The sequence below is a fragment of the Octopus sinensis genome, linkage group LG23, assembly GCF_006345805.1.
Source record: "Octopus sinensis linkage group LG23, ASM634580v1, whole genome shotgun sequence".
NCBI lineage: Eukaryota > Metazoa > Mollusca > Cephalopoda > Octopoda > Octopodidae > Octopus > Octopus sinensis.
The window spans coordinates 22,336,354-22,363,777 of NC_043019.1; the positions used below are offsets into that span (position 1 = coordinate 22,336,354).

A 27,424-nucleotide genomic window follows, 5' to 3' on the forward strand; every position below is an offset into this window, starting at 1 on the left:
TAGCGAAAAAAATGCATTAAAATGGAAAAAAATGATGGTAAATTTTTTTTTAAATCGTAGACTCATCGTAGACGCACGCTAATACCCAGAAGGGCTTGATATGAATCACGACTATAAGATACCCAGTTTTGGTTAAACTGCACCGCAAAATGTGGGAGTAGTTAGGAATCTAAATCGTAGGAGACAGACACACAACTTCACTTTTATATATAAAGATTTGAAGTGGGAACTTGAGTCATAGGGAATCTGATTACACAACCATGGATACCACCCCTATGGATGTGTTACAGTTACTCTCTTGGTGATTAGAATTCTTCAGATGGACTGTTATACGTGGTGAAGGAATTCACTCTAACAACGTGGGTCTGTGAAGTTGGTGTGTGTACATGTCTGAAGTGGACGATGGTAATGGCGACGGTGGTAGAGACGACTTGAAGTTGGTACAAGGCGGCTAGCTGGCAGAAATGTTAGCACTCCGGGCGAAATGCTTACCAATATTTCGTCTGCTGCTACGTTCTGAGTTCAAATTCCGCCGAGGTCGACTTTGCCTTTCATCCTTTCGGGGTCGATAAATTAAGTACCAGTTACGCACTGGAGTTGATGTATTCGACTTAATCCGTTTGTCTGTCCTTGTTTGACCTCTCTGTGTCTAGCCCCTTGTGGGTAGTAAAGAAATAGGTACAATGATGGTGACGACGACGGCGGAGATAGAAGACGTCCTGTTGCAGGTGTACATTAGCGTCGTCGTAGCTGAAGCATGGCTGGTCGTCTGTCGCTGGAACTGGAACATGTTGAGTAGCTCTGTGGTCAGTGACTAGACCTCAAAAGGTCTGGAGTCGAAAGACCATTGATCCTCTGAGATTCTTCCATCCAGCATCTATGTATGAAGCACCATTGGCTCAGTTGAGCTCTTCTGCTAACCTCTTCCCAATCTACCAGACTGCAGTTCCATGACTTCCCCCTAGCAGGGTGGCTGAATGGGTGCTATATCTTTCCAGAAGGCAGCCTGTAACTATCTATGCTGGGCATGGTCATCACTCTGTGAGGTATTTACAAAATACCCACATCCTTCTTTAATTAACCACAACCGAATTGCGTCTCCCAATGCTATGCCAAGAGTCTCGGTCTCCCTTTAGCTTTGCTAGATCCTCAATTTTGTGTTATGTGTCTCTATCAATAACATCAATGTAGCTGAGTGGTCTTCATCCTCTATTAAGGTGCTTAAGTTTCCAAAATATAACATCTGATATAGCTTGGTGTGCAGCATAATAACTGTCAGTATTAAAAAACATACTTCTGGACAGTTGTTTAGATAAATACTCAACAAAACAGAAAGATAAATTTTATTCAATGCATGAATAGATAGTCTGGCCTCTATCCTATGAACTGTTTACCATGAGAAGCTCTGTCAGGAGCTTGTGCTCCACTAGCAAAAGTCTTAGGGTCACTGAAGCACACAAGGCACCATGCTGCAACAAGAACTGGATACTGTAGTGAACAGCTACCACTGGATGCGTTTTATATCCACAGTCAGTGTAGGTCAGAAACTCATACCAGCTGGTGCACATAAATCCACATCAACAGGCACAAGCATGGGTGCATGGTAAGAAGCTTGCTTCCAAAGCATAGTCCTGGGTTCACTCCCACTGTATGGCAGCTTGGGCAAGTGTCTTCTACTATAGCCTCAGGTCAACCAAAGCCTTGTGAGTAAATTTGGCAGACAGAAACTGAAAGAAGCCTGTTGTATACACACACACACACACACACACACACAACACACACACACACACACACACACACATGTATGTGTGTGTGTCTATCATTGCTTGAGAACAGGTGTTGGTGTGTTTGTGTCTCCAATAGAATAAGTACTAGACTTAAAAAAGAAGTCCTGGGGTTGATTTGAATGACTAAAACCTTCAAGGCAGTGCCCCAGCATAGCCGTAGTTAAATGACTGAAACAAGTAAAAGACAAAAGGTAAAAAAGATCCACAATCAAACATGAATCGATTTATATGTGTCCATTACTGGACATGTAAACACAGACACTAATGGATTTACATCCACAACCAATATGTTGAATAAAACCATTCAAAGATCCACACTTGAAGATCTTTTGTTTATTGATTCTTCTGTTTATTTGTTTGTAGAATGACTGGAAGTTGATTCCTGATAGGGGTGGGCCTGAAAGTGTCATCACACAAATTCCAATGATGCTGGAGATTTCCTACAGCCATAAGGGACATAAGGTGAGTCGTCAGTATGTGAGAGTTGAGAGGAGACACCTGGAAAGAATAAAGCTAGAGAGAAGCTAATATTAATGAGTGTTTGCATGCAAACGTGTGTGTGAGTGTGTGTGTGTGAGAGAGAGAGTGAAAGCGAGATAGATAGAGAGAGAGTATTTCTTTATTCACCATAAGGTTGAGAAAAAGAGGGGACAAAACAAACGTTGGGGTCAGGGTATCGAATGAGACGAAACGTATGAATAAACAAACAATTAAAATATATACAATTAAATGAGAATGAGTGAATAACAAAAAATGAAGCGGAGGATGCGGTTGACCCCACAAACCACATATTCACACTGAAGACTTTGCTTTCTCCTTTTTTACATTCTCGATTAAACAGGTTCTTTCACTCGCAACATACTTGCTATAGACTTCCATCTTTTACGAAACACACTTTGCGACAGGCATTTCTTCTCCAGCCTTATTTTCCGTTTCATGTGGAAAACGAAAAAGTCGATTAGCATGAGACTGGAGATGAACATGCCTGTTGCAATTCCTTTTACTCTCGTCTTCCATACTACTTCTTTCGCCATAGCAACTACTGAGAGAAAACAGGCTCACTCCTCCCTATTCAGGGAGGTCGGCGGAACTATCTTAATTATAGATTCGCTCGACAGTTGTACTCTTCTCAAATGCGACAGCAGGTGTTCGACATAAGTCCAGAGTTCAGTCACCTTGGGGCATTGCCCAATCGCGTGCAGGACAGTTCCACTGTCCCTCTCACATCTTGCAGAGAGTAAAAGCGAGATAGAGAGAGAAAAAGAAAGAGAGTGGGAGAGAGAAAGAGAAAGAGATACCAAAGTAAATGATCTTTCTCAGAGCATAATGATTTATAGTGTTGTATTTAACTCCAACCTAACCCCACCAAATGAAAACACCATTGGAAAGTGTCGTGGTTCACATCCTCCTTCTCCCTAAGCATAAAATTTTGTGCCTGTAAGATTTTCCTTAGTTTAGCGGATAAACACTTTCCTTGTATGAACAGCGTCAATAAAATATTTAAAAGATACACTTTAAGAGTTTCTTTAGGCTGTGTACTCAGTATAAAGAAAACATTAGTTGGTAGGTCCACACTATATGTTCCTTTATGGCCACTGCGACACAGATACAGTCATACATGAGGATGGGGATTTGGGGGTTGGGGAGGTAAAATGTGCAGAAATATGTGGGTGTGGCAGAATGTACTTTCAGAATCAAATTTAACAACCATAGGTACTCCTTTTATATCCAGAAGAGACACAATGTCAAAACCCTGGCTAGGCATGTAAGGTCATTGAAAGAAAGTGTTATGGATTGCAAAATCAAGTGGAGAGTTCAGAAGGGCAAGCCTAACTTCAACAGTAACAGAAAGTGTAGGCTAAATCATCAAACTTTGAATACCTGTAACACTGTTGCAAAATTTTTCTAGAATAAATGAATAGCGAATTTGGATTCAGTGTCAAAAATTACATCTATATGATACATAAAAAGATTTTTTTAAGGATAACTGTAAACAGTGACGAAAACCACAAAGATTCATATATAAAAGATAAAAATGAAAATAAAATAAGTAAAAGTAAATAATATTAATAAAAATTAGATAAAAATGATAAAAAATATTCAGACTATGTTAAGTCATACAGACCTCAATAAAATAATAAAAAATAAGAAAAGATAATAAATATAATAAGATAAATAAATATTAATGTTAAAATATATGAAATAAAATGAAAATATAAAAATAAGAAAAGATAATAAATATAATAAGATAAATAAATATTATGTTAAAATATATGAAATAAAATGAAAATAAGAAAAAATAAGAAAAGATAATAAATATAATAAGATAATAAATTTAATGTTAAAATATATGAAATAAAATGAAAATAATAAAAAATAAGAAAAGATAATAAATATAATAAGATAAATAAATATTAATGTTAAAATATATGAAATAAAATGAAAATAATAAAAAATAAGAAAAGATAATAAATATAATAAGATAAATAAATATTAATGTTAAAATATATGAAATAAAATGAAAATAATAAAAAATAAGAAAAGATAATAAATATAATAAGATAAATAAATATTAATGTTAAAATATATGAAATAAAATGAAAATAATAAAAAAAAAAGAAAAATATATGAGATAAATAAATAAAAATATATGTGGGCAAGTTAGAAGTTAAAAATAATAAATAATAAATAAATAAAACTAAAACTAAAACTAAAAATAAGATAAAATAAAAATAAAATAAAGTAAAAATTCAAATAAAAATAAAACCATTATAAACAGATGTGAATTATATATGTTAATTTGTGTGTGTGTATGGGTATTTATTGTCTATATTAATTTATGTGTGTGTGTGTATACATGTTATTAAATATATTTGGGTAAGATGAAAATAGGAGTAAATAAAAAATATTAAAAACAATAATAAATATAAATAAATAAAAATAAAAATAAAGTAAAAAATTTAAGTAAGAATGAAAGTAAGATAAAAATGAAGATAAAAGATAAAAAATAAAATCATTATAAATATGGATGTCTATTGTCTAAATTAATTTATGTGTGGGTGTGTGTATGGATGTTTATTGTCTAAGTTGATTTTTGGTGTGTTAGTAAAAAGCTTATCTAATCAAATTTATTTATAAATGCATTTGTTTATAATTCTGAAATTCAAAAAGTATTATTTAGTACTAGCAGTATTGCCCGGCGTTGCTTGGGTTTGTAAGGGAAATAACTATATAAGCATTTTTAGAGATGTAAAGTATAATAGCCATCTCAATATGGCTAACCACAAAGGCGGGGTGTTACTGTAGCTTTTTACGTTCTGAGATTTAATAATAAATTTTTAGAGAGTTACTTCACTTATATATGCCAAAAATGCATTAAAAATGGGAAAAATTGATGGTAAATTTGTTTTTAAATCATAGACTCATCGTAGACACGTGCTAATACCCAGAAGGGCTCAATATGAATCACGACTATAAGATACCCGGTTTTAGTTAAATTGCACCGCAAAATGTGGGAGTAGTTAGGAATCTAAATCGTAGGAGACAGACAGCACACAACCTCACTTTTATATATAAAGATTATCGATAGATTTACAATTTAAAATTTAAAATATCATGTATTATATTAGACGGTCAATTATTAAAGATTAATATTCAATATTATGATTAATTGGATTCTTAAGTAATATATTATTATTTATATTATTTATATTTTATATTCAGTTTATAGATTAAGTTACAGTTATTATATTATGTTTATATTTAAGATATTCAGTTTTGTTATTTATTCATTGTATTTTCTAAAAGCATCATGTCCGTGCACACAAGCATATGTATCTGTGTATGTATGTGTATGTATATAGACGTATATATATATGTATGAGTGTGTGTGTGTGCGTGTGTATGTGTGTGTGTGTGTGTGTGTGTGTATATATACCCATGTTGCCACAAATAATATGCATGACCAGCTATCAAAGAACATATTTCTTACATGCGCACGCACACACACACACACACACATTATAGCTATATGATAAATATTTATCAATTTCAGAGGAATTTCTTCTATAATTTCTTTGACTTCTCCGATGTTGTCAGTTACAAAGATTTCGATACGTCTGCCTGTTACAATCAAACCAGAGAAATAGTGTTCAAGATTGCATTTAAAGGTGAGATTCAAAGTTTTGCTTCATATTATATGTACAATCACTTCCTGTGATATGCTTACATGTACATACATAATAGTGCACAAGTGCACACGTAATCACACATGCACGTACATACGCACAATTGCTACTGCAAGTTTCGCAGGCCCCCAACGAGAGCCCGACTCCTTCAGACTTCTAGAATGCCGAATGGAGAGATCCAGGAAGTCCAAGATGGCTACTTGAATATATATATGCACTCGTATATTTGTCAATAGAGTGGGTATATCAATTGAAGTGTATAATATTATATATCCATAATGGATATATGATACTGTACACTTCAGTTTATGTGTATGTGTGTATATATATATATTTTTTTTTCATAGTATTTTTCCGATGGGCGGATAACTGAAGAGATGGCGGCATGGATTTCCACCTCGGTATCCGAAACTTGGAGTTTTATCATGGCTACTGAATAATTGTCAAATATTATATTTACAGATATATATATATATATATATATAATATATATATATATATTATATATATATATTATATCTATATGTAGCCACATGTGGATCGTTGGCAATTTTTTCCTCCCATCTCCATTTCTCTTGGACTTTCTTCTGTCTCCTGTTTCTGAAGAAGAGCTTTGCTTGAAACATAAAACTACCTTTTTTTCCTTTCCCTGAGCATCAGCTAATACATTGCATGTGCCACGTCCTCGCGTTGTTGCCTTTTACTTGTGTTTTTTCTTCGTTTTATTTTTTTGGATTAATTTTAAAGATATATATAGGTGCCTTGTCTATATATAAATATGTATAGGCCTTGTCTCTGTAGTAGAAAGGATCATCATCATCATCATCATCATCACCACCACCATCATCATCATCATCATCACCACCACCACCACCACCATCACCATCACCACCACCACCACCACCACCACCACCACCACCATCATCATCATCATCATCATCATCATCATCACCATCACCACCACCACCACCACCACCACCACCACCATCACCATCACCATCACCACCACCACCACCACCAACCACCACCACCATCATCATCACCATCACCACCACCCACCACCACCACCAACCACCACCACCACCCCATCATCATCTCATCATCATCACCATCACCACCACCACAACCACCACCACCACCATCACCATCACCATCACCCACCACCACCACCACCACCACCACCACCACCATCATCATCACCATCACCACCACACCACCACCACCACCACACCACCACACCACCACCACCACCACCACCACCACCACCACCACCACCACCACCATCATCATCATCATCATCATCATCATCATCATCATCATTATAATTATTTTCTAATTGATTTGCATTTGATTTCACCTTCTGACCAGGTCTCAACCAGAGACTTAAGGCACGTATATATTAGATGGAAAGAAACTTCCTGAGAATGTGAGTGGTTGATGTCAACACGATTTTTTGAGACTCATAGATTGTGAGTTTCCCAGGGATCTTGTCAAAAAATTTATCACTACCTTTCTTGCTCCTTCCTGGAGCACCTACAAAAAGAAGGGTGGTTTTGGTTTTTAATCGCCACATCTTAGATATCTAAATCTGAAGGCCCTTATATTTCGACAGTTTTTCAAATTCATTTGCTCAGATGTTTTTATCAGTAGACACTATCATATCAATTAACAAGCATGTTTCTTGTCTTAAGTCTTTGATGACGATGTCTGGTATGTTAGCATTTTATTACCTCCGCCTTAGCGAAGGCGGAGGTATTGTTTTCAGTCATCTTTGTTTGTTTGTCTGTGGACAATATATCTCAAGAACCGCTGGATAGATTCAGATGAAACTTTCATGGATGTTTGGCCTTGTGACTGGCACGGACTGATTAGATTTTGGGATTGATCCAGTACCGGACAAGGATTCTGGATTATTTTTTTTTTGTTTTTTTTTAAAAATCTTTGAAAGCGATTGAGTTCATTTTTAGTATTCGCATTTGTGAGAGCAGTTGAATTTATTTCAGATATTCTCATTTTAAAAATCATCTCTGGCTAATCCTTGAGAGGACGTTGGTGTTGCTTTGGTGGAAATTTGCACTCTCTGAGTGCTCTTGTGGTTGTTGTTAATTATTATATTGTTTATTATTATTATTGTATTATTATTATTATTATTATTATTATTATTATTATTATTATATTATTGTTATTATTATTATTATTATATTTATGGGTTTTTCCTCTTCTTTCAAATTTGCTTCCATTCTGCCGAGTGTCTTCCTGACTCCTAAGGCAAAGAAACTCATAGTATACATTGGTAGGCCATTAAACTAAACTCACTTAGTTCGTTCATTTTTTTTTTTTGATAGAAATAAAGTTAAATTAAAATACATGGGTAGTAATAGTTCTCACATCGACAATGCTCTTCTATTATTATTATTATTATTATTATTATTATTATTATTATTATTATTATTATTATTCAGTAGTTTTATTTTTATAGCGTGCTTTCACTTCACTACCGAGCACAGCTCTGTGTGCCTTGGGTATGTGCTGTGATTTGTTGTGATGCTCTGATGGTTATTGTATGGAAAGTGTTCTGCGTAGGATGTGTGCAGTGCCTAGTAGTGCAATTTCTGTATGTTATATGTGTTTGTAAGTCCTGGTGTTTTTGTTATGTATTTGTCTGAATATTTTTTTATCATGCCTAATGCACCTACTATGATAGGAATTGTTTCTGTTTTCAGATTCCACATTCTAGTTACCTCTATTTCCAGGTCTTTGTATTTTGAGAGTTTCTCCATTTCTTTTAGAGACACGTTGTCATCAGCCGGTATTGATACATCAATTAGAAAGCATTTTTTTTCTTCATGATCTCTGACACTATATCTGGTCTGTTGGCCTTAATTTCTCTATCTGTGTGTATCGGCATATCCCAGAGTATGGTTGCTTTTCGTTTTCTGTGACCTTTTCTGGTGTGTGCCTATTCCATCTTTTTTCTGTTGTTATTCCATAATGTTGGCATAGCTTCCAATGTATGTAGGTTCCAACTCTGTCATTATTATATTATTATTATATTATTATTATATTATTATTATATTATTATTATTATTATTATATTATTATTATTATTATTTATGTGTTTCTATTATTTTTTTTTTCCTTTTGCAGGCCAATATATACCATCGTTAATAAATGCTTTTGAGAAGAAAGCACACAGTCAAATAGCTGACTATGGTAAAGTTAATCCTTTCAGAGTACAAAACATGCACTTGACATATGATGATGATTATGTGTTTGTTTTTGCCAGTATAATTGATCCGGCTCCCCCAGAGAGTGAGTATGTCCTCTACTACTACTACTACTACTACTACTACTACTACTACTGCTGCTGCTGCTGCTGCTGCTGCTGCCCTGCAACTACTACTACTACTACTACTACTACTACTAACTACTGCTGCTGCTACTACTACTACTACTACTACTACCACGCTACTACTACTACTACTACTACTACTGCCACCACTACTACCACTACTACTTACTACTACTACAACAACAACAACAACAACAACAACTACTACTACTACTACTACTACTACTACTACTATTTACTATATACTTACTAACTACTACTACTACCACCACCACCACCACCACCACCACCACCACCACTACTACTACTACTACTACTACTACTATTACTACTACAACTACTACTACTACTACTACTACTACTACTACTACTACTACACACACACATATACACATGTATGGAAACTTATGTAACAGTATGTGTAAACGCACACACATTATGGTGGTGATGATTATTGTAGTCCCTTGTAGTCCGAGAAAGACGGTTCTGCAATATCTTGCTTGGACAACCTGCACAACCTGATTTGCTTTATAGTGATCAAATCTATGTGCTGTACATCAGCTCATTCCCTCTATCAATTCAATGTTGCATGGTGCAGCATGAAGTAAATCCAATGGCATTTATATTGATACCGTTGATGACATTAGATAGCCGAATACAGAGAACAAGCTTTACACAGCGTTACTACAAGGTGCATACTCAAGTTTAAGATTATTACTTAAATAAACATTATAGATATGATAAGGTCTGTTAACTGGAAATTGGGGTGGGGTTCTTTAATAAATTCAGTCTCACCCATTCTACCTTCCCATATGTTTGTAGTACTTAGACCAATATTCTTTTAGTGTATGGGTCGGTCTTAGAAGCAAATTAAAATTATTCTTTCTATATTTTGCAGCTTTATTCACACTGCATGAAAATAAAATGATAAAATCTAAAACAAATCGAAATCTAATGTTCAAAAAAATGACATTGAATCTGTGTGCAGTGAATTGTGTCGAGTATAGTGGCTGTTATGGATTCGAACTAACGGCAGATGGTGTGTGCACTATAACTACTATGGTGTTCTCCGAGCAAAAGAGTGACAGTCAGTTGCAAGATAGCCAAGGAACCAACTTTTATGCCAGTAAGTTCTTCTTCTTCTTCTTCTTCTTCTTCTTCTTCTTCTTCTTCTTCTCCTCCTTCTTCTCTTCTTCTTCTTCTTCTTCTTCTTCTTCTTCTTCTTCTTCTTCTTCTTCTTCTTCTTTCTTCTTCTTCTTCTTCTTCTTGTGAAATTTGATTTAATACTAAATTGAATTTTTCCCTGTAAGTTTGGAGTTATACTCCCTATTATTATTATTATTATTATTATTATATTATTATTATTACTATTATATATATATCTGGAGGGTGCACGTGGCCCATTATATATATATAATATATATATATATATATAATAAACACATTATAACCCAAGTTCTATCATTATAAGCATAATTACAATTAAGGTTCAGTAAAATTTGCTTCATAACATACCGAAATTTAGAAATAGCAGTAACATACTATTCACACAAATACCATAATATCTTATGGTAGTGGAATAGTATTTTAACTGCTATTTCTAAATTTCGGTATGTGGTGAAGCAAATTTTGCTGAACCTTAATTGTAATTATGCTTATAATTATAGAATTTTTGTATAAAGTATAACCGATAATGGTTCTTTTAACATACCGAACTACTTGGTAAAATTATTAATTATTAATTGATTAATTAATTTACCTTTATCATTAATATATATAAATAATATATAATATATATTATACTATTCAATATATATATATAATATATATATAATATACATCTATATTATATTATATATATATAATATATATATATACATATTATAATATATATTATATATATATAATATGTATTATATATATATATTATTATATAATATATATATATATATATATATATATATACACACACACGATTATTTATTATTTTGCACATTACTTAATCATCATTATATGTTTTATCTTATATTTAATTCTTTCTATAATATGTAATTTTTCTAAATGGTATAATTTAATTTTTCATTATTGAATTGATAAAAGGTGGTTTTTTTAAAAAATTTATGTATATATATTATATTTTGTGAAATTTGATTTAGTATTTCTAAATTGAATTTTTCCCTGTAAGTTTGGAATAGTATTCCCTCATAATATTATTATTATTATATATATATAAAATAGGCTTCTTTAAATTTGTTTACTGAAAGTTCTCAATGATTTGGTTAGCCTGAAGCTATGGGAGAAGACATTTGCCCAAGGTACCATGCATTGAGACTGAACTGGGAACCATATGTTTGAGAAGTGAACCATGATTGTGCCTGTAAATAAAATGAAATAAAAGTTTTAGAAGAATGAATGGTTGACTGTTTGACTAAAGCCCTTCAGTCTGGTCAGTCACATGACTATAACCAGCCAAAGAAAATAATTACAAAATAAAGAATAACAAAATAAACAGACAAAAAATAAAAAAGAATGAAATAAAAAAGAGAGTCACTTGTTCTTTTCCAGGAACCATAATGCACCACATAAAATGGGAAAGTAATTCCAATGTATGGAATAAACTATTTTCTAGTGTTTATAACAGAATTTGGATTTTTACCTGATTGAACCAACTACCGTAAGTCTGATTTAGTTTTATTTTTTTGTACCTTGAAATTGCTTTTGCGGTATTGTCGGTTATGTTGTAGCTGTTGTAGTGGTAGTGCGAGTAGTAATGGAAGAACTTGTAGTTGTTGCCATATTTGTGGTTTGCTGTTGTTGTTGTTGTTGTTGTTGTTTCCTCCTCTTCCACTTTCTCCTCCCCTCCCTCTCACCTCCTCCCTCTCACCTCCTCCCTCTCACCTCCTCCCTCTCACCTCCTCCCTCTCACCTCCTCCCTTCACCTCTCCCCTCCCCTCTCCCCCTCCCATATCCTCTCCTCCGCCCCGCCCAGCCCCTCTCCCCTCTCCCATCTCCTCTCCTCCTCCTTTCCCATCTTCCCATCTCATCCCCATCCCCATCCCACTCCCCTTCCTTCCTCCCCACCCCCTCCCCTCTCGCCCCATCCCTCCCTCCCACATCTCCTATCCTCCTCTCCATCCTCCATCTCCTCCCCCCCCTTCCTCCCTCCCCCCTTCTTACCTCCTCCCCCCCATTGCAATGTGTAATCTGAGAGAGGAATACGTTGAATAAAATCATAATTAACTGATCCTCCTGTATTTTCTTTTATCCAAATCCAGGAACTTTTCAGTACCCCAACCCCTCATAGATCTTTAAATATGCAAACTTTCATAAAGGAAAAATTTAATTGTCCCCAAATGTGACTGAGAGTGCTGAAGTAGCTACATTGCTAGTCTAGTGCTAAATCAACCATAAATTTTTATGGCAAAAATATATACAATGGCAGAGGGTTTTACCCAAACCACTGACTGTTTGAGTAGTCACTAAAAATGATGCATATAAAATAGTCAGTGTATATATATATATGTATATATATATATATTGCAGTCTTCAGTCTTCTTATAGCTAGTTTGTGTATATAACTCTTATTTCTAGCAATGTCAATAATTTCCAATACTTCAACAATATGTTATATATTTTGGGTTTATTTTGTAGCAAAAGAAATATGAATACACATCATACCACATAGAACTATTAACAGGTAAGTTGTATTGATTCATCATAGTATTTTCTATACAAATCAATGTATAAACATATCTTATACTTTACTTAGTACCGTAAATCCTCGAGTATAATCTGCATTTTTTCCCAAAATTTAAAGGTCAAAATCCCTAGTGCGTACTATATACGAGATTAAAAATGAAAAATATTTTCAAAGCAATGTCCAAGTCTCTATTTGCTGTCCGGCAATGTTTATTCAGGCACATTTTGTGATGTCGGGCGCGAAAATACCTTAAGCAAAGCCTGAAAGCAATGAAGTCATAAAAGAATCATCCATAACTTACTGCAGTAAGCAACATTTATAAATAAAAAGTATTCAGAACACAGAATAACATGTAACAAAAACAATTTGTGAACATATTTACATTCCCATATAACAGTTAAGAACATCACCATTATTGTATTACGCATGCGCGGAAGTGTTTGTTCAACTAGGTGCTGCTGGCTTAATTATGCATGACTCAAGTTAGAGAAGAGGTGCGTATTATACACAAGGTTTAGGTTTTTCAGAGGTACAGCCTCCTAAAAATCCCCTGTGTATTATACTCAAGGGCGGACTATACTTGAGGATTTACAGTAGTTCTCTTTGTCATTATTTCAGCAAGTATAATATGAATTGATGAAGTCATATTGTGATCGTTGACAGAGAGGCTATTCGAGTATGATCGTTACCAGAATTGCCTTACTGGCACTTATGCCTGTGCTAGTAGGGTGTCAAGAACACCATCCGAGCGTGATTGTTGTGATCGTTGCCAGAGCAGCCAACTGGCTTCTGTACCCGTGGCATTTAAAAGGGCACCATTTGAGTGTGATCGTTACCAACATCACTTCACTGGCACCTGTGTCGGTGGCATGTGTAAAAAGATTTGAGCGAGGTCATTACCAGTCCTGCCTGACTGGCCCCCATGCAGGTGGCACGTAAAAAGCACCCACTACACTCTCGGAGTGGTTGGCATTAGGAAGGGCGTCCAGCTGTAGAAATTCTGCCAGATCAAGACTGGAGCCTGGTGCAGCCATCTGGTTGCCAGCCCTCAGTCAAAACCGTCCAACCCATGCTAGCATGGAAAACAGACCTTAAATGATGATGATGATGATGATGATATTAAAAGCATGTGTAGAATTACCTCCCTCACTTCCCAAAAAATAGAAAATTTAATGTATAAATAAATATAGGTTTTGACAAAAATTGAGATATTTTTCTCCTTAGTGTATAATTATTTTCATTAATACTTCATGAAATGGGTAATATTCACTGCTCCCTGAGAAGGAGTGATGAGAGATAATTTTACATGAATCCTGAAGACAAAGAATTAGGTTGAGATGGGGGTAAAAGATTATTCTAATCTCCAAAAATTACTTGGTACTCACTGTAGTTCCATTTCTTTATAATGATTCTTTTACTCTTTTACTTGTTTCTGTCATTTGCACCACATTTAGTCGAGCAAATTGACCCCAAGACTTATTCTTTGTAAGCCTAGTACTTATTCTATCGGTCTCTTGCCGAACCGCTAAGTTACAGGGATGTAAACACACCAGCATCGGTTGTCAAGTGATGTTGGGGGGGGTGTACAAACACAGACACACAAACACACACACATATACATATACATATATACGACGGGCTTCTTTCAGTTTCCGTTTACCAAATCTGCTCACAAGGCTTTGGTCGGCCCGAGGCTATAGTAGAAGACACTTGCCCAAGGTGCCAAGCAGTGGGACTGAACCTGGAACCACGTGGTTAGTAAGCAAGCTACTTACCGCACAGCCACTCCTGCGCCTATTTACAAGTATTTGATAATTTCCATAACTTCCTTTCTTTGTGATAGCTGTTTATCAAAATTTGGTACTCTCTTTCTTTATAATCTCTATTTGTGAGGTATTTGGTATTCCTTCTGATTGTATGTCTTCATGACAACTATTTGTGAATATCTGATACTCTCTATGGCTTTCTTTCTTTATACTATCTCTGAGTATTTGGTACTCCTTGTAACTTTCTCTCTGTAATAACTGTTGTCAGTATTTGCTGTCAGTGGCTTCCTTTATAACAGTGGTTCTTAACCATTTGAGTATTTGGTACTCCTTGTAACTTTCTCTCTGTAATAACTGTTGTCAGTATTTGCTGTCAGTGGCTTCCTTCCTTTATAACAGTGGTTCTTAACCATTTTTTGCCTATGGATCCCTTTAATTACTGTTCTATTCTGGTGGGCCATCATAGCCATTTGATGTTTACCCCTTTAGCATTTAAACCGGCCATATCCGGCCAAAAGTATTCTGCCTGTTTTATGTTCAAACTGGCCAGATCTGGTCTCTCACACCAACCCTACAATATCGTTTTAAAAATTAACAATTACCTCATCAGACTCAAAGTTACACGATAATGCATGATGAATTCAAAACATGGTGGATGAAAAAGCATTAATTTTGGTAGAATAATGCGAACACTAAAGGGTTAAAAACTAGTTTTAAAGAAATTTCTTTCAAAATTCCCATTTTGTTCACCATACATTAACTAGTGTAGTTTGAACTATGCAAAATGTTAGCGAAAGAAATCTGTTTCATGAAATAAATAACATCTAAAGCATAATTTTTTTAATGGACCCTAATGTACTTCTATGGGTTCACAATTTACTATTTTGCTTAAATGGATCCCCCAAAATCTTATATGGATTCTCAGATGTCATAAGGGCCCTGGTTGGCAACCATTGCTTAATAATAATATTTGTGGGGTATTAGTATTCCAGATGACTTACTTTATAAAGATATTCTATATATATATAATATCAGGTGATGTCAGCGACATTGGACCCTAATGTACTTCTATGGGTTCACAATTTACTATTTTGCTTACATGGATCTCCCAAATCTTATATGGATTCTCAGGTGTCATAAGGGCCCTGGTTGGGAACCATTGCTTAATAATAACTATTTGTGGGTATTTAGTATTCCAGATGACTTACTTTATAAAGATATTCTATATATATATAATATCAGGTGATGTCAGCGACATTGGACCCTAATGTACTTCTATGGGTTCACAATTTACTATTTTGCTTACATGGATCTCCCAAATCTTATATGGATTCTCAGGTGTCATAAGGGCCCTGGTTGGGAACCATTGCTTAATAATAACTATTTGTGGGTATTTAGTATTCCAGATGACTTACTTTATAAAGATATTCTATATATATATAATATCAGGTGATGTCAGCGACATTGGACCTAATGTACTTCTATGGGTTCACAATTTACTATTTTGCTTAAATGGATCCCCCAAAATCTTATATGGATTCTCAGATGTCATAAGGGCCCTGGTTGGGAACCATTGCTTAATAATAACTATTTGTGGGTATTTAGTATTCCAGATGACTTACTTTATAAAGATATTCTATATATATATAATATCAGGTGATGTCAGCGACATTGGACCCTAATGTACTTCTATGGGTTCACAATTTACTATTTTGCTTAAATGGATCCCCCAAAATCTTATATGGATTCTCAGGTGTCATAAGGGCCCTGGTTGGGAACCATTGCTTAATAATAACTATTTGTGGGTATTTAGTATTCCAGATGACTTACTTTATAAAGATATCCTGAGTTCAAATTCCGCCGAGGTCGACTTTGCCTTTCATCCTTTCGGGGTTGATAAATTAAGTACCAGTTACGCACTGGGGTTGATGTAATCAACTTAATCCCTTTGTCTGTCCTTGTTTGTCCCCTCTATGTTTAGCCCCTTGTGGGCAGTAAAGAAATATTTATAAAGATATTCTATATATATAATATCAGGTGATGTCAGTGACATTTCCATACCAATATTTGAAGACCAGGTGTATTACCATGAAGAAATAACATTGCCTGTTTACGAAGAAACTGCTTATCATGAAGTAAGTACAGTGTTTTAGGTATACTCTCTCTTTACTCTTTTACTTGTTTCAGTCATTTGACTGCGGCCATGCTGGAGCACCGCCTTTAGTCGAGCAGATCGACCCCAGGACTTAATCTTCGTAAGTCTAGTACTTATTCTATCGGTTTCTTTTGCTGAACCACTAAGTTACGGAGAAGTAAACACACCAGCATCGGTTTTCAAGCAATGTTGGGGGACAAACACAGACACACAAACATATACATGCACATACACATATATATATGTATATATATATTTATATATATATATATATATATATATAATATATATATATATACGACGAGTTTTTTCAGTTTCTGTCTACCAAATCCACTCACAAGGCTTTGGTCAGCCTGAGGCTATAGTAGAAGACATTTGCCCAAGGTGCCACGCAGTAGAACTGAACCTGGAACCATGTGGTTCATAAGCAAGCTACTTACTACACAGCCACTCCTACATCTTAGCCCGTCCATCCATCCATTCATCCATCCATCCATGCATCCATCAATCCATCCATCATGCAAGCATGCATGCATCCATCATCCATCCACCCATCGATCATCCATCCATCCACCCACCCACCCACCCATCCATCCCACCAGCCGGCCAGCCACCCACCCATCCACTCGCCCATCCATCTATCCACCCATTATTATAGTTCTTAAATTTGATAGGGAAAGGGAGGCTGATTCGCTGGTATAAAGGTAACACAGTCGCATTAACAAAGGGATGTGGGTTCGACTTCTACGCGGATAGGAAAGCCTTCTTTTTCTGTTGAGGGCTTATACGCCCCTTTATTAGATTATTTTCCTTAGTCATTGCATGGTGATCACCATAAGCTTTAAGCTTATATAAAATTACCATTACTATTATTTACAGGATTGTAAAAATGGTGCCAGATAAAAAAACCATTCACAATATATATTTTAAACTATTGATAAAAAGCACCATCCGTTCATGGCCGTTGCCAGGCTCGCCTGGCCCCGTGCCGGTGGCACGTAAAAAGCACCATCCGTCCGTGGCCGTTTGCCAGCTCCATCTGACACCTGTGCGGGTGGCACGTAAAAAGCACCCACTACACTCACGAAGTGGTTGGCGTTAGGAAGGGCATCCAGCCGTAGAAACACTGCCAGATCAGACTGGGCCTGATGCAGCCTTCTGGCTTCACAGACCCCAGTTGAACCGTCCAACCCATGCTAGCGTGGAAAGCGGACGCTAAATGATGATGATGATGATGATGATGATGATGATGATGATTGATATTGATGTAAAGTAAAACTGAAAACTTTGTGCATGGATTCTTTCAGGTTTGGTACGACAGTCGACGCAATTTGATGCGTATAGATCAGTACATCACCACTATACTGCCACCCTTCTATACCCCAGGAATTCTGACAACTATTCATGATTACAATACAGGTAGATATCTATTTATAACTGATACTTTATTTTTAGTTTTTTATTGGTTGGTCAAAAGAAAGAGGTAGTGCCTCTGACCATTTTTAGAGCCTCTGACCATTTTTAGAGCCTCTGACCATTTTTAGAGCCTCTGACCATTTTTAGAGCCTCTGACCATTCTTAGAGCCTCTGACCATTTTTAGAGCCTCTGACCATTTTTAGAGCCTCTGACCATTCTTAGAGCCTCTGACCATTTTTAGAGCCTCTGACCATTTTTAGAGCCTCTGACCATTTTTAGAGCCTCTGACCATTTTTAGAGCCTCTGACCATTTTTATAGCCTCTGACCATTTTTATAGCCTCTGACCATTTTTAGAGCCTCTGACCATTTTTAAAGCCTCTGACCATTTTTAGAGCCTCTGACCATTTTTAGAGCACTGACCATTTTTATAGCCTCTGACCATTTTTATAGCCTCTGACCATTTTTAGAGCCTCTGACCATTCTTAGAGCCTCTGACCATTTTTAGAGCCTCTGACCATTTTTAGAGCCTCTGACCATTCTTAGAGCCTCTGACCATTTTTAGAGCCTCTGACCATTTTTAGAGCCTCTGACCATTTTTATAGCCTCTGACCATTTTTATAGCCTCTGACCATTTTTATAGCCTCTGACCATTTTTATAGCCTCTGACCATTCTTAGAGCCTCTGACCATTTTTATAGCCTCTGACCATTTTTATAGCTTCTGACCATTTTTATAGCCTCTGACCATTTTTATAGCCTCTGACCATTTTTAGAGCCTCTGACCATTTTTATAGCCTCTGGACCATTTTTAGAGCCTCTGACCATTTTTAGAGCCTCTGACCATTTTTATAGCCTCTGACCATTTTTATAGCCTCTGACCATTTTTAGAGCCTCTGACCATTTTTAGCCTCTGACCATTCTTAGAGCCTCTGACCATTTTAGAGCCTCTGACCATTTTTAGAGCCTCTGACCATTTTTAGAGCCTCAGACCATTTTTATAAGCTCTGACCATTTTAGAGCCTCTGACCATTTTTATAGCCTCTGACCATTTTTGAGCCTCCTCTGACCGCCTTTAGACTGACATTTTTAGAGCCTCTGACCATTTTATAGCCTCTGACCATTTTTATAGCCTCTGACCATTTTAGAGCTCTGACCATTTTTATAGCCTCTGACCATTTTAGAGCCTCTGACCATTTTTAAAGCCTCTGACCATTCTTAGAGCCTCTGACCATTTTTAGAGCCTCTGACCATTTTTAGAGCCTCTGACCATTCTTATAGCCTCTGACCATTTTTATAGCCTCTGACCATTTTTAGAGCCTCTGACCATTTTTATAGCCTCTGACCATTTTTAGAGCCTCTGACCATTTTTATAGCCTCTGACCATTTTTAGAGCCTCTGACCATTTTTATAGCCTCTGACCATTTTTATAGCCTCTGACCATTTTTATAGCCTCTGACCATTTTTAGAGCCTCTGACCATTTTTATAGCCTCTGACCATTTTTAGAGCCTCTGACCATTTTTATAGCCTCTGACCATTCTTAGAGCCTCTGACCATTTTTAGAGCCTCTGACCATTTTTAGAGCCTCTGACCATTCTTATAGCCTCTGACCATTTTTATAGCCTCTGACCATTTTTAGAGCCTCTGACCATTTTTATAGCCTCTGACCATTCTTAGAGCCTCTGACCATTTTTAGAGCCTCTGACCATTCTTCGAGCCTCTGACCATTTTTAAAGCCTCTGACCATTTTTAGAGCCTCTGACCATTTTTATAGCCTCTGACCATTTTTATAGCCTCTGACCATTTTTAGAGCCTCTGACCATTTTTATAGCCTCTGACCATTCTTAGAGCCTCTGACCATTTTTATAGCCTCTGACCATTTTTAGAGCCTCTGACCATTTTTAGAGCCTCTGACCATTTTTATAGCCTCTGACCATTTTTATAGCCTCTGACCATTTTTATAGCCTCTGACCATTTTTAGAGCCTCTGACCATTTTTATAGCCTCTGACCATTTTAGAGCCTCTGACCATTCTTAGAGCCTCTGACCATTTTTATAGCCTCTGACCATTTTTATAGCCTCTGACCATTTTTATAGCTGACCATTTTAGAGCCTCTGACCATTCTTAGAGCCTGACCATTTTATAGCCTCTGACCATTTTTAGAGCCTCTGACCATTCTTAGAGCCTCTGACCATTTTAAAGCCTCTGACCATTTTTATAGCCTCTGACCATTTTTATAGCCTCTGACCATTTTTAAAGCCTCTGACCATTTTATAGCCTCTGACCATTTTTTCTTACCTTTTTATAGCCTCTGACCATTCTAGAGCCTCTGACCATTTTTTAGAGCCTCTGACCATTTTAGAGCCTCTGACCATTTTATAGCCTCTGACCATTTTTTAGCCTCTGACCATTTTAGAGCCTCTGACAATTTTATAGCTCTGACCATTCTTAGAGCCTCTGACCATTTTAGAGCCTCTGACCATTCTTCGAGCCTCTGACCATTTTAAAGCCTCTGACCATTTTTAGAGCCTCTGACCATTTTTAGAGCCTCTGACCATTTTTATAGCCTCTGACCATTTTTAGAGCCTCTGACCATTTTTTATAGCCTCTGACCATTCTTAGAGCCTCTGACCATTTTTATAGCTCTGACCATTTTAGAGGCCTCTGACCATTTTTAGAGCCTCTGACCATTTTTATAGCCTCTGACCATTTTTATAGCCTCTGACAATTTTATAGCCTCTGACCATTTTTAGAGCCTCTGACCATTTTTATAGCCTCGACCATTTTTAGAGCCTCTGACCATTTTTATAGCCTCTGACCATTCTTAGAGCCTCTGACCATTTTTAGAGCCTCTTGACCATTTTCAGAGCTCTGACCATTCTTATAGCCTCTGACCTTTTTATAGCCTCTGACATTTTTAGAGCCTCTGACCATTTTATAGCCTCTGACCATTCTTAGAGCCTCTGACCATTTTTAGAGCCTCTGACCACTTTTAGATCGACCAAGCCCTGGACCATTTTTAATGCCTCTGACCATTTTTAGAGCCTCTGACCATTTTTATAGCCTCTGACCATTTTTATAGCCTCTGACCATTTTTATAGCCTCTGACCATTCTTAGAGCCTCTGACCATTTTTATAGCCTCTGACCATTTTTAGAGCCTCTGACCATTCTTAGAGCCTCTGACCATTTTTATAGCCTCTGACCATTTTTATAGCCTCTGACCATTTTTATAGCCTCTGACCATTTTTAGAGCCTCTGACCATTCTTAGAGCCTCTGACCATTTTTAGAGCCTCTGACCATTTTTAGAGCCTCTGACCATTCTTAGAGCCTCTGACCATTTTTAAAGCCTCTGACCATTTTTATAGCCTCTGACCATTTTATAGCCTCTGACCATTTTTAAAGCCTCTGACCATTTTATAGCCTCTGACCATTTTTATAGCCCTGACCACTTTAGAGCCTCTGACCATTTTTAGAGCCTCTGCCCATTTTTAGAGCCTCTGACCATTCTTCTAGAGCCTCTGACCATTTTTATAGCCTCTGACCATTTTTAGAGCCTCTGACCATTTTTATAGCCTCTGACCATTTTAGAGCCTCTGACCATTTTTATAGTCTCTGACCATTTTTATAGCCTTGACATTTTAATAGCCTCTGACCATTTTAGAGCCTCTGACCATTTTTATAGCCTCTGACCATTTTTAGAGCCTCTGACCATTTTATAGCCTCTGACCATTCTTAGAGCCTCTGACCATTTTTAGAGCCTCTGACCATTTTAGAGCTTCTGACCATTCTTATAGCCTCTGACCATTTTTATAGCCTCTGACCATTTTTAGAGCCTCTGACCATTTTTAGAGCCTCTGACCATTCTTAGAGCCTCTGACCATTTTTAGAGCCTCTGACCATTCTTCGAGCCTCTGACCATTTTTAATGCCTCTGACCATTTTTAGAGCCTCTGACCATTTTTATAGCCTCTGACCATTTTTATAGCCTCTGACCATTTTTATAGCCTCTGACCATTTTTATAGCCTCTGACCATTCTTAGAGCCTCTGACCATTTTTATAGCCTCTGACCATTTTTAGAGCCTCTGACCATTCTTAGAGCCTCTGACCATTTTTATAGCCTCTGACCATTTTTATAGCCTCTGACCATTTTTATAGCCTCTGACCATTTTTAGAGCCTCTGACCATTCTTAGAGCCTCTGACCATTTTTATAGCCTCTGACCATTTTTAGAGCCTCTGACCATTCTTAGAGCCTCTGACCATTTTTAAAGCCTCTGACCATTTTTATAGCCTCTGACCATTTTTATAGCCTCTGACCATTTTTAAAGCCTCTGACCATTTTTATAGCCTCTGACCATTTTTATAGCCTCTGACCATTCTTAGAGCCTCTGACCATTTTTAGAGCCTCTGACCATTTTTAGAGCCTCTGACCATTCTTATAGCCTCTGACCATTTTTATAGCCTCTGACCATTTTTAGAGCCTCTGACCATTTTTATAGCCTCTGACCATTCTTAGAGCCTCTGACCATTTTAGAGCCTCTGACCATTTTTATAGCCTCTGACCATTTTTAGAGCCTCTGACCATTCTTAGAGCCTCTGACCATTTTTATAGCCTCTGACCATTTTTATAGCCTCTGACCATTTTTATGCCTCTGACCATTTTTAGAGCCTCTGACCATTCTTAGAGCCTCTGACCATTTTATAGCCTCTGACCATTTTAGAGCCTCTGACCATTCTTAGAGCCTCTGACCATTTTTAAAGCCTCTGACCATTTTTATAGCCTCTGACCATTTTTATAGCCTCTGACCATTTTTAAAGCCTCTGACCATTTTTATAGCCTCTGACCATTTTTATATAGCCTCTGACCATTCTTAGAGCCTCTGACCTTTTAGAGCCTCTGACCATTTTAGAGCCTCTGACCATTCTTATAGCCTCTGACCATTTTTATAGCCTCTGACCATTTTAGAGCCTCTGACCATTTTTATAGCCTCTGACCATTCTTAGAGCCTCTGACCATTTTTAGAGCCTCTGACCATTCTTCGAGCCTCTGACCATTTTTAAAGCCTCTGACATTTTTAGAGCCTCTGACCATTTTTAGAGCCTCTGACCATTTTATAGCCTCTGACCATTTTAGAGCCTCTGACCATTTTATAGCCTCTGACCATTCTTAGAGCCTCTGACCATTTTTATAGCCTCTGACCATTTTTAGAGCCTCTGACCATTTTTAGAGCCTCTGACCATTTTTATAGCCTCTGACCATTTTTATAGCCTCTGACCATTTTTATAGCCTCTGACCATTTTTAGAGCCTCTGACCATTTTTATAGCCTCTGACCATTTTTAGAGCCTCTGACCATTTTTATAGCCTCTGACCATTCTTAGAGCCTCTGACCATTTTTAGAGCCTCTGACCATTTTCAGAGCCTCTGACCATTCTTATAGCCTCTGACCATTTTTATAGCCTCTGATCATTTTTAGAGCCTCTGACCATTTTTATAGCCTCTGACCATTCTTAGAGCCTCTGACCATTTTTAGAGCCTCTGACCATTCTTCGAGCCTCTGACCATTTTTAATGCCTCTGACCATTTTTAGAGCCTCTGACCATTTTTATAGCCTCTGACCATTTTTATAGCCTCTGACCATTTTTATAGCCTCTGACCATTATAGAGCCTCTGACCATTATAGCCTCTAGCCTCTGACCATTTTTAGAGCCTCTGACCATTCTTAGAGCCTCTGACCATTCTTAGAGCCTCTGACCATTTTTAAAGCCTCTGACCATTTTTATAGCCTCTGACCATTTTTATAACCTCTGACCATTTTTATAGCCTCTGACCATTTTTATAGCCTCTGACCATTTTTAGAGCCTCTGACCATTCTTAGAGCCTCTGACCATTTTTAGAGCCTCTGACCATTTTTAGAGCCTCTGACCATTTTTAGAGCCTCTGACCATTTTTAGAGCCTCTGACCATTCTTATAGCCTCTGACCATTTTTATAGCCTCTGACCATTTTTAGAGCCTCTGACCATTTTTATAGCCTCTGACCATTCTTAGAGCCTCTGACCATTTTTAGAGCCTCTGACCATTCTTCGAGCCTCTGACCATTTTTAAAGCCTCTGACCATTTTTAGAGCCTCTGACCATTTTTATAGCCTCTGACCATTTTTATAGCCTCTGACCATTTTTAGAGCCTCTGACCATTTTTATAGCCTCTGACCATTCTTAGAGCCTCTGACCATTTTTATAGCCTCTGACCATTTTTAGAGCCTCTGACCATTTTTATAGCCTCTGACCATTTTTAGAGCCTCTGACCATTTTTATAGCCTCTGACCATTTTTATAGCCTCTGACCATTTTTATAGCCTCTGACCATTTTTAGAGCCTCTGACCATTTTTATAGCCTCTGAACATTTTTAGAGCCTCTGACCATTTTTATAGCCTCTGACCATTCTTAGAGCCTCTGACCATTTTTAGAGCCTCTGACCATTTTTAGAGCTTCTGACCATTCTTATAGCCTCTGACCATTTTTATAGCCTCTGACCATTTTTAGAGCCTCTGACCATTTTTAGAGCCTCTGACCATTCTTAGAGCCTCTGACCATTTTTAGAGCCTCTGACCATTCTTCGAGCCTCTGACCATTTTTAATGCCTCTGACCATTTTTAGAGCCTCTGACCATTTTTATAGCCTCTGACCATTTTTATAGCCTCTGACCATTTTTATAGCCTCTGACCATTTTTATAGCCTCTGACATTCTTAGAGCCTCTGACCATTTTATAGCCTCTGACCATTTTAGAGCCTCTGACCATTCTTAGAGCCTCTGACCATTTTATAGCCTCTGACCATTTTATAGCCTATGACCATTTTTATAGCCTCTGACCATTTTTAGAGCTCTGACCATTCTAGAGCCTCTGACCATTTTTATAGCCTCTGACCATTTTTAGAGCCCTGACCATTCTTAGAGCCTCTGACCATTTTTAAAGCTCTGACCATTTTTATAGCCTCTGACATTTTTTATAGCCTCTGACCATTTTTAAAGCCTCTGACCATTTTTATAGCCTCTGACCATTTTTATAGCCTTGACCACTTTTAGAGCCTCTGACCATTTTTAGAGCCTCTCTGCCCATTTTTAGAGCCTCTGACCATTCTTAGAGCCTCTGACAACCATTTTTTAAAGCCTCTGACCATTTTTATAGCCTCTGACCATTTTTAGAGCCTCTGACCATTTTATAGCCTTGACCATTTTTAGAGCCTCTGACCATTTTTATAGCCTCTGACCATTCTTAGAGCCTATGACCATTTTAGAGCCTCTGACCATTTTTAGAGCCTCTGACCATTCTTATAGCCTCTGACCATTTTTATAGCCTCTGACCATTTTTAGAGCCTCTGACCATTTTTAAGCCTCTGACCATTCTTAGAGCCTCTGACCATTTTTAGAGCCTCTGACATTCTTAGAGCCTCTGACCATTTTTTAAAGCCTCTGACCATTTTATAGCCTCTGACCATTTTTATAGCCTCTGACCATTTTTATAGCCTCTGACCATTTTTATAGCCTCTGACCATTCTTAGAGCCTCTGACCATTTTTATAGCCTCTGACCATTTTTAGAGCCTCTGACCATTCTTAGAGCCTCTGACCATTTTTAAAGCCTCTGACCATTTTTATAGCCTCTGACCATTTTTAGAGCCTCTGACCATTTTTAAAGCCTCTGACCATTTTTATAGTCTCTGACCATTTTTAGAGCCTCTGACCACTTTTAGAGCCTCTGACCATTTTTAGAGCCTCTGCCCATTTTTAGAGCCTCTGACCATTCTTAGAGCCTCTGACCATTTTTAAAGCCTCTGACCATTTTTATAGCCTCTGACCATTTTTATAGCCTCTGACCATTTTTATAGCCTCTGACCATTTTTATAGCCTCTGACTATTTTTAGAGCCTCTGACCATTCTTAGAGCCTCTAACCATTTTTTGAGCCTCTGACCATTTTTAGAGCCTCTGACCATTCTTCGAGCCTCTGACCATTTTTAAAGCCTCTGACCATTTTTATAGCCTCTGACCATTTTTATAGCCTCTGACCATTTTTATAGCCTCTGACCCTTTTTATAGCCTCTGACCATTTTTAGAGCCTCTGACCATTCTTAGAGCCTCTGACCATTTTTATAGCCTCTGACCATTTTTAGAGCCTCTGACCATTCTTAGAGCCTCTGACCATTTTTAGAGCCTCTGACCATTTTTAGAGCCTCTGAGATTGATGTGAGGGAGTCAAGGAATGAGGACGGAAGAAAGTTACTCAACGTCTCATTAATGTTGTACCTTGGTTAAATAAGACACTTATGGTCCCATTGTTTATTCGTATAGGGGTTGCTTACTACATCAGCAAAGACCTGAGAAACTGTACAGTTCTACCTATTTCAAACACCAGCGTTGATGCTGCAATGCAAAAAGTGGGAAACACATCTGTCGTAAGAATGAAAACAGCACAACAATTCTTTTTCACTGATCAACCATTTAAAAGCATTGGACAGGTAGGTCGTTCTATTACTTCTTGATTTTTCAGTTAATGATACATATAAGGTGGTTCTTGGGAATCAAGAACTGACTGGCGCGTGGCTTAGTGGTTAGGTTGTCAGCATCATGATCGTAAGATTGTGGTTTCGATTCCCGGACCGGGCGACGCGTTGTGTTCTTGAGCAAAACACTTCATTTCACGTTGCTCCAGTCCACTCAGCTGGCAAAAATGAGTAACGCTGCGATGGACTGGCATCCCGTCCAGCTGGGGAACACATACGCCATAGAAACCGGGAAATCAGGGCCGTGAGGGCTGCATTTATTATTTATATACTTTTGTGTGTGGGCTTAGCCATGTACTTACTTCGTTAATCTGAACTCTCGTAGAAAATTAAACCAGTAATGATCACACTCAAGCCTCTGATCCACAGGCATACTGTGTCCTCTCTCTGTCTTTTCACTTACTACTATAATAGCCTGGTACCTCTTCTGTTTAGATAACCCTAATCCACTTGCCTCTCCACCTCTCATATATCACTAAATAAGCAGACAGACTATTCACATTTAA

General features: G+C 37.2%; 1 protein-coding gene across 1 annotated transcript in view; it reads left to right on the plus strand.

The window, feature by feature from the left end:
• Nucleotides 1–18,290, plus strand: part of LOC115223610 — a 46,113-nt gene extending 27,823 nt beyond the window's left edge. The window contains exons 11-18 of the mRNA XM_029794266.2: nucleotides 2,151–2,249; nucleotides 5,842–5,956; nucleotides 9,122–9,286; nucleotides 10,225–10,452; nucleotides 11,892–12,000; nucleotides 12,978–13,023; nucleotides 16,830–16,927; nucleotides 18,255–18,290. Of these exons, the coding sequence (XP_029650126.1) occupies nucleotides 2,151–2,249; nucleotides 5,842–5,956; nucleotides 9,122–9,286; nucleotides 10,225–10,452; nucleotides 11,892–11,986 (702 nt within the window). The 3' untranslated portion in view covers nucleotides 11,987–12,000; nucleotides 12,978–13,023; nucleotides 16,830–16,927; nucleotides 18,255–18,290. The remainder of the gene's footprint in view (nucleotides 1–2,150; nucleotides 2,250–5,841; nucleotides 5,957–9,121; nucleotides 9,287–10,224; nucleotides 10,453–11,891; nucleotides 12,001–12,977; nucleotides 13,024–16,829; nucleotides 16,928–18,254) is intronic.
• The last annotated feature ends 9,134 nt before the right edge of the window (nucleotides 18,291–27,424 follow it).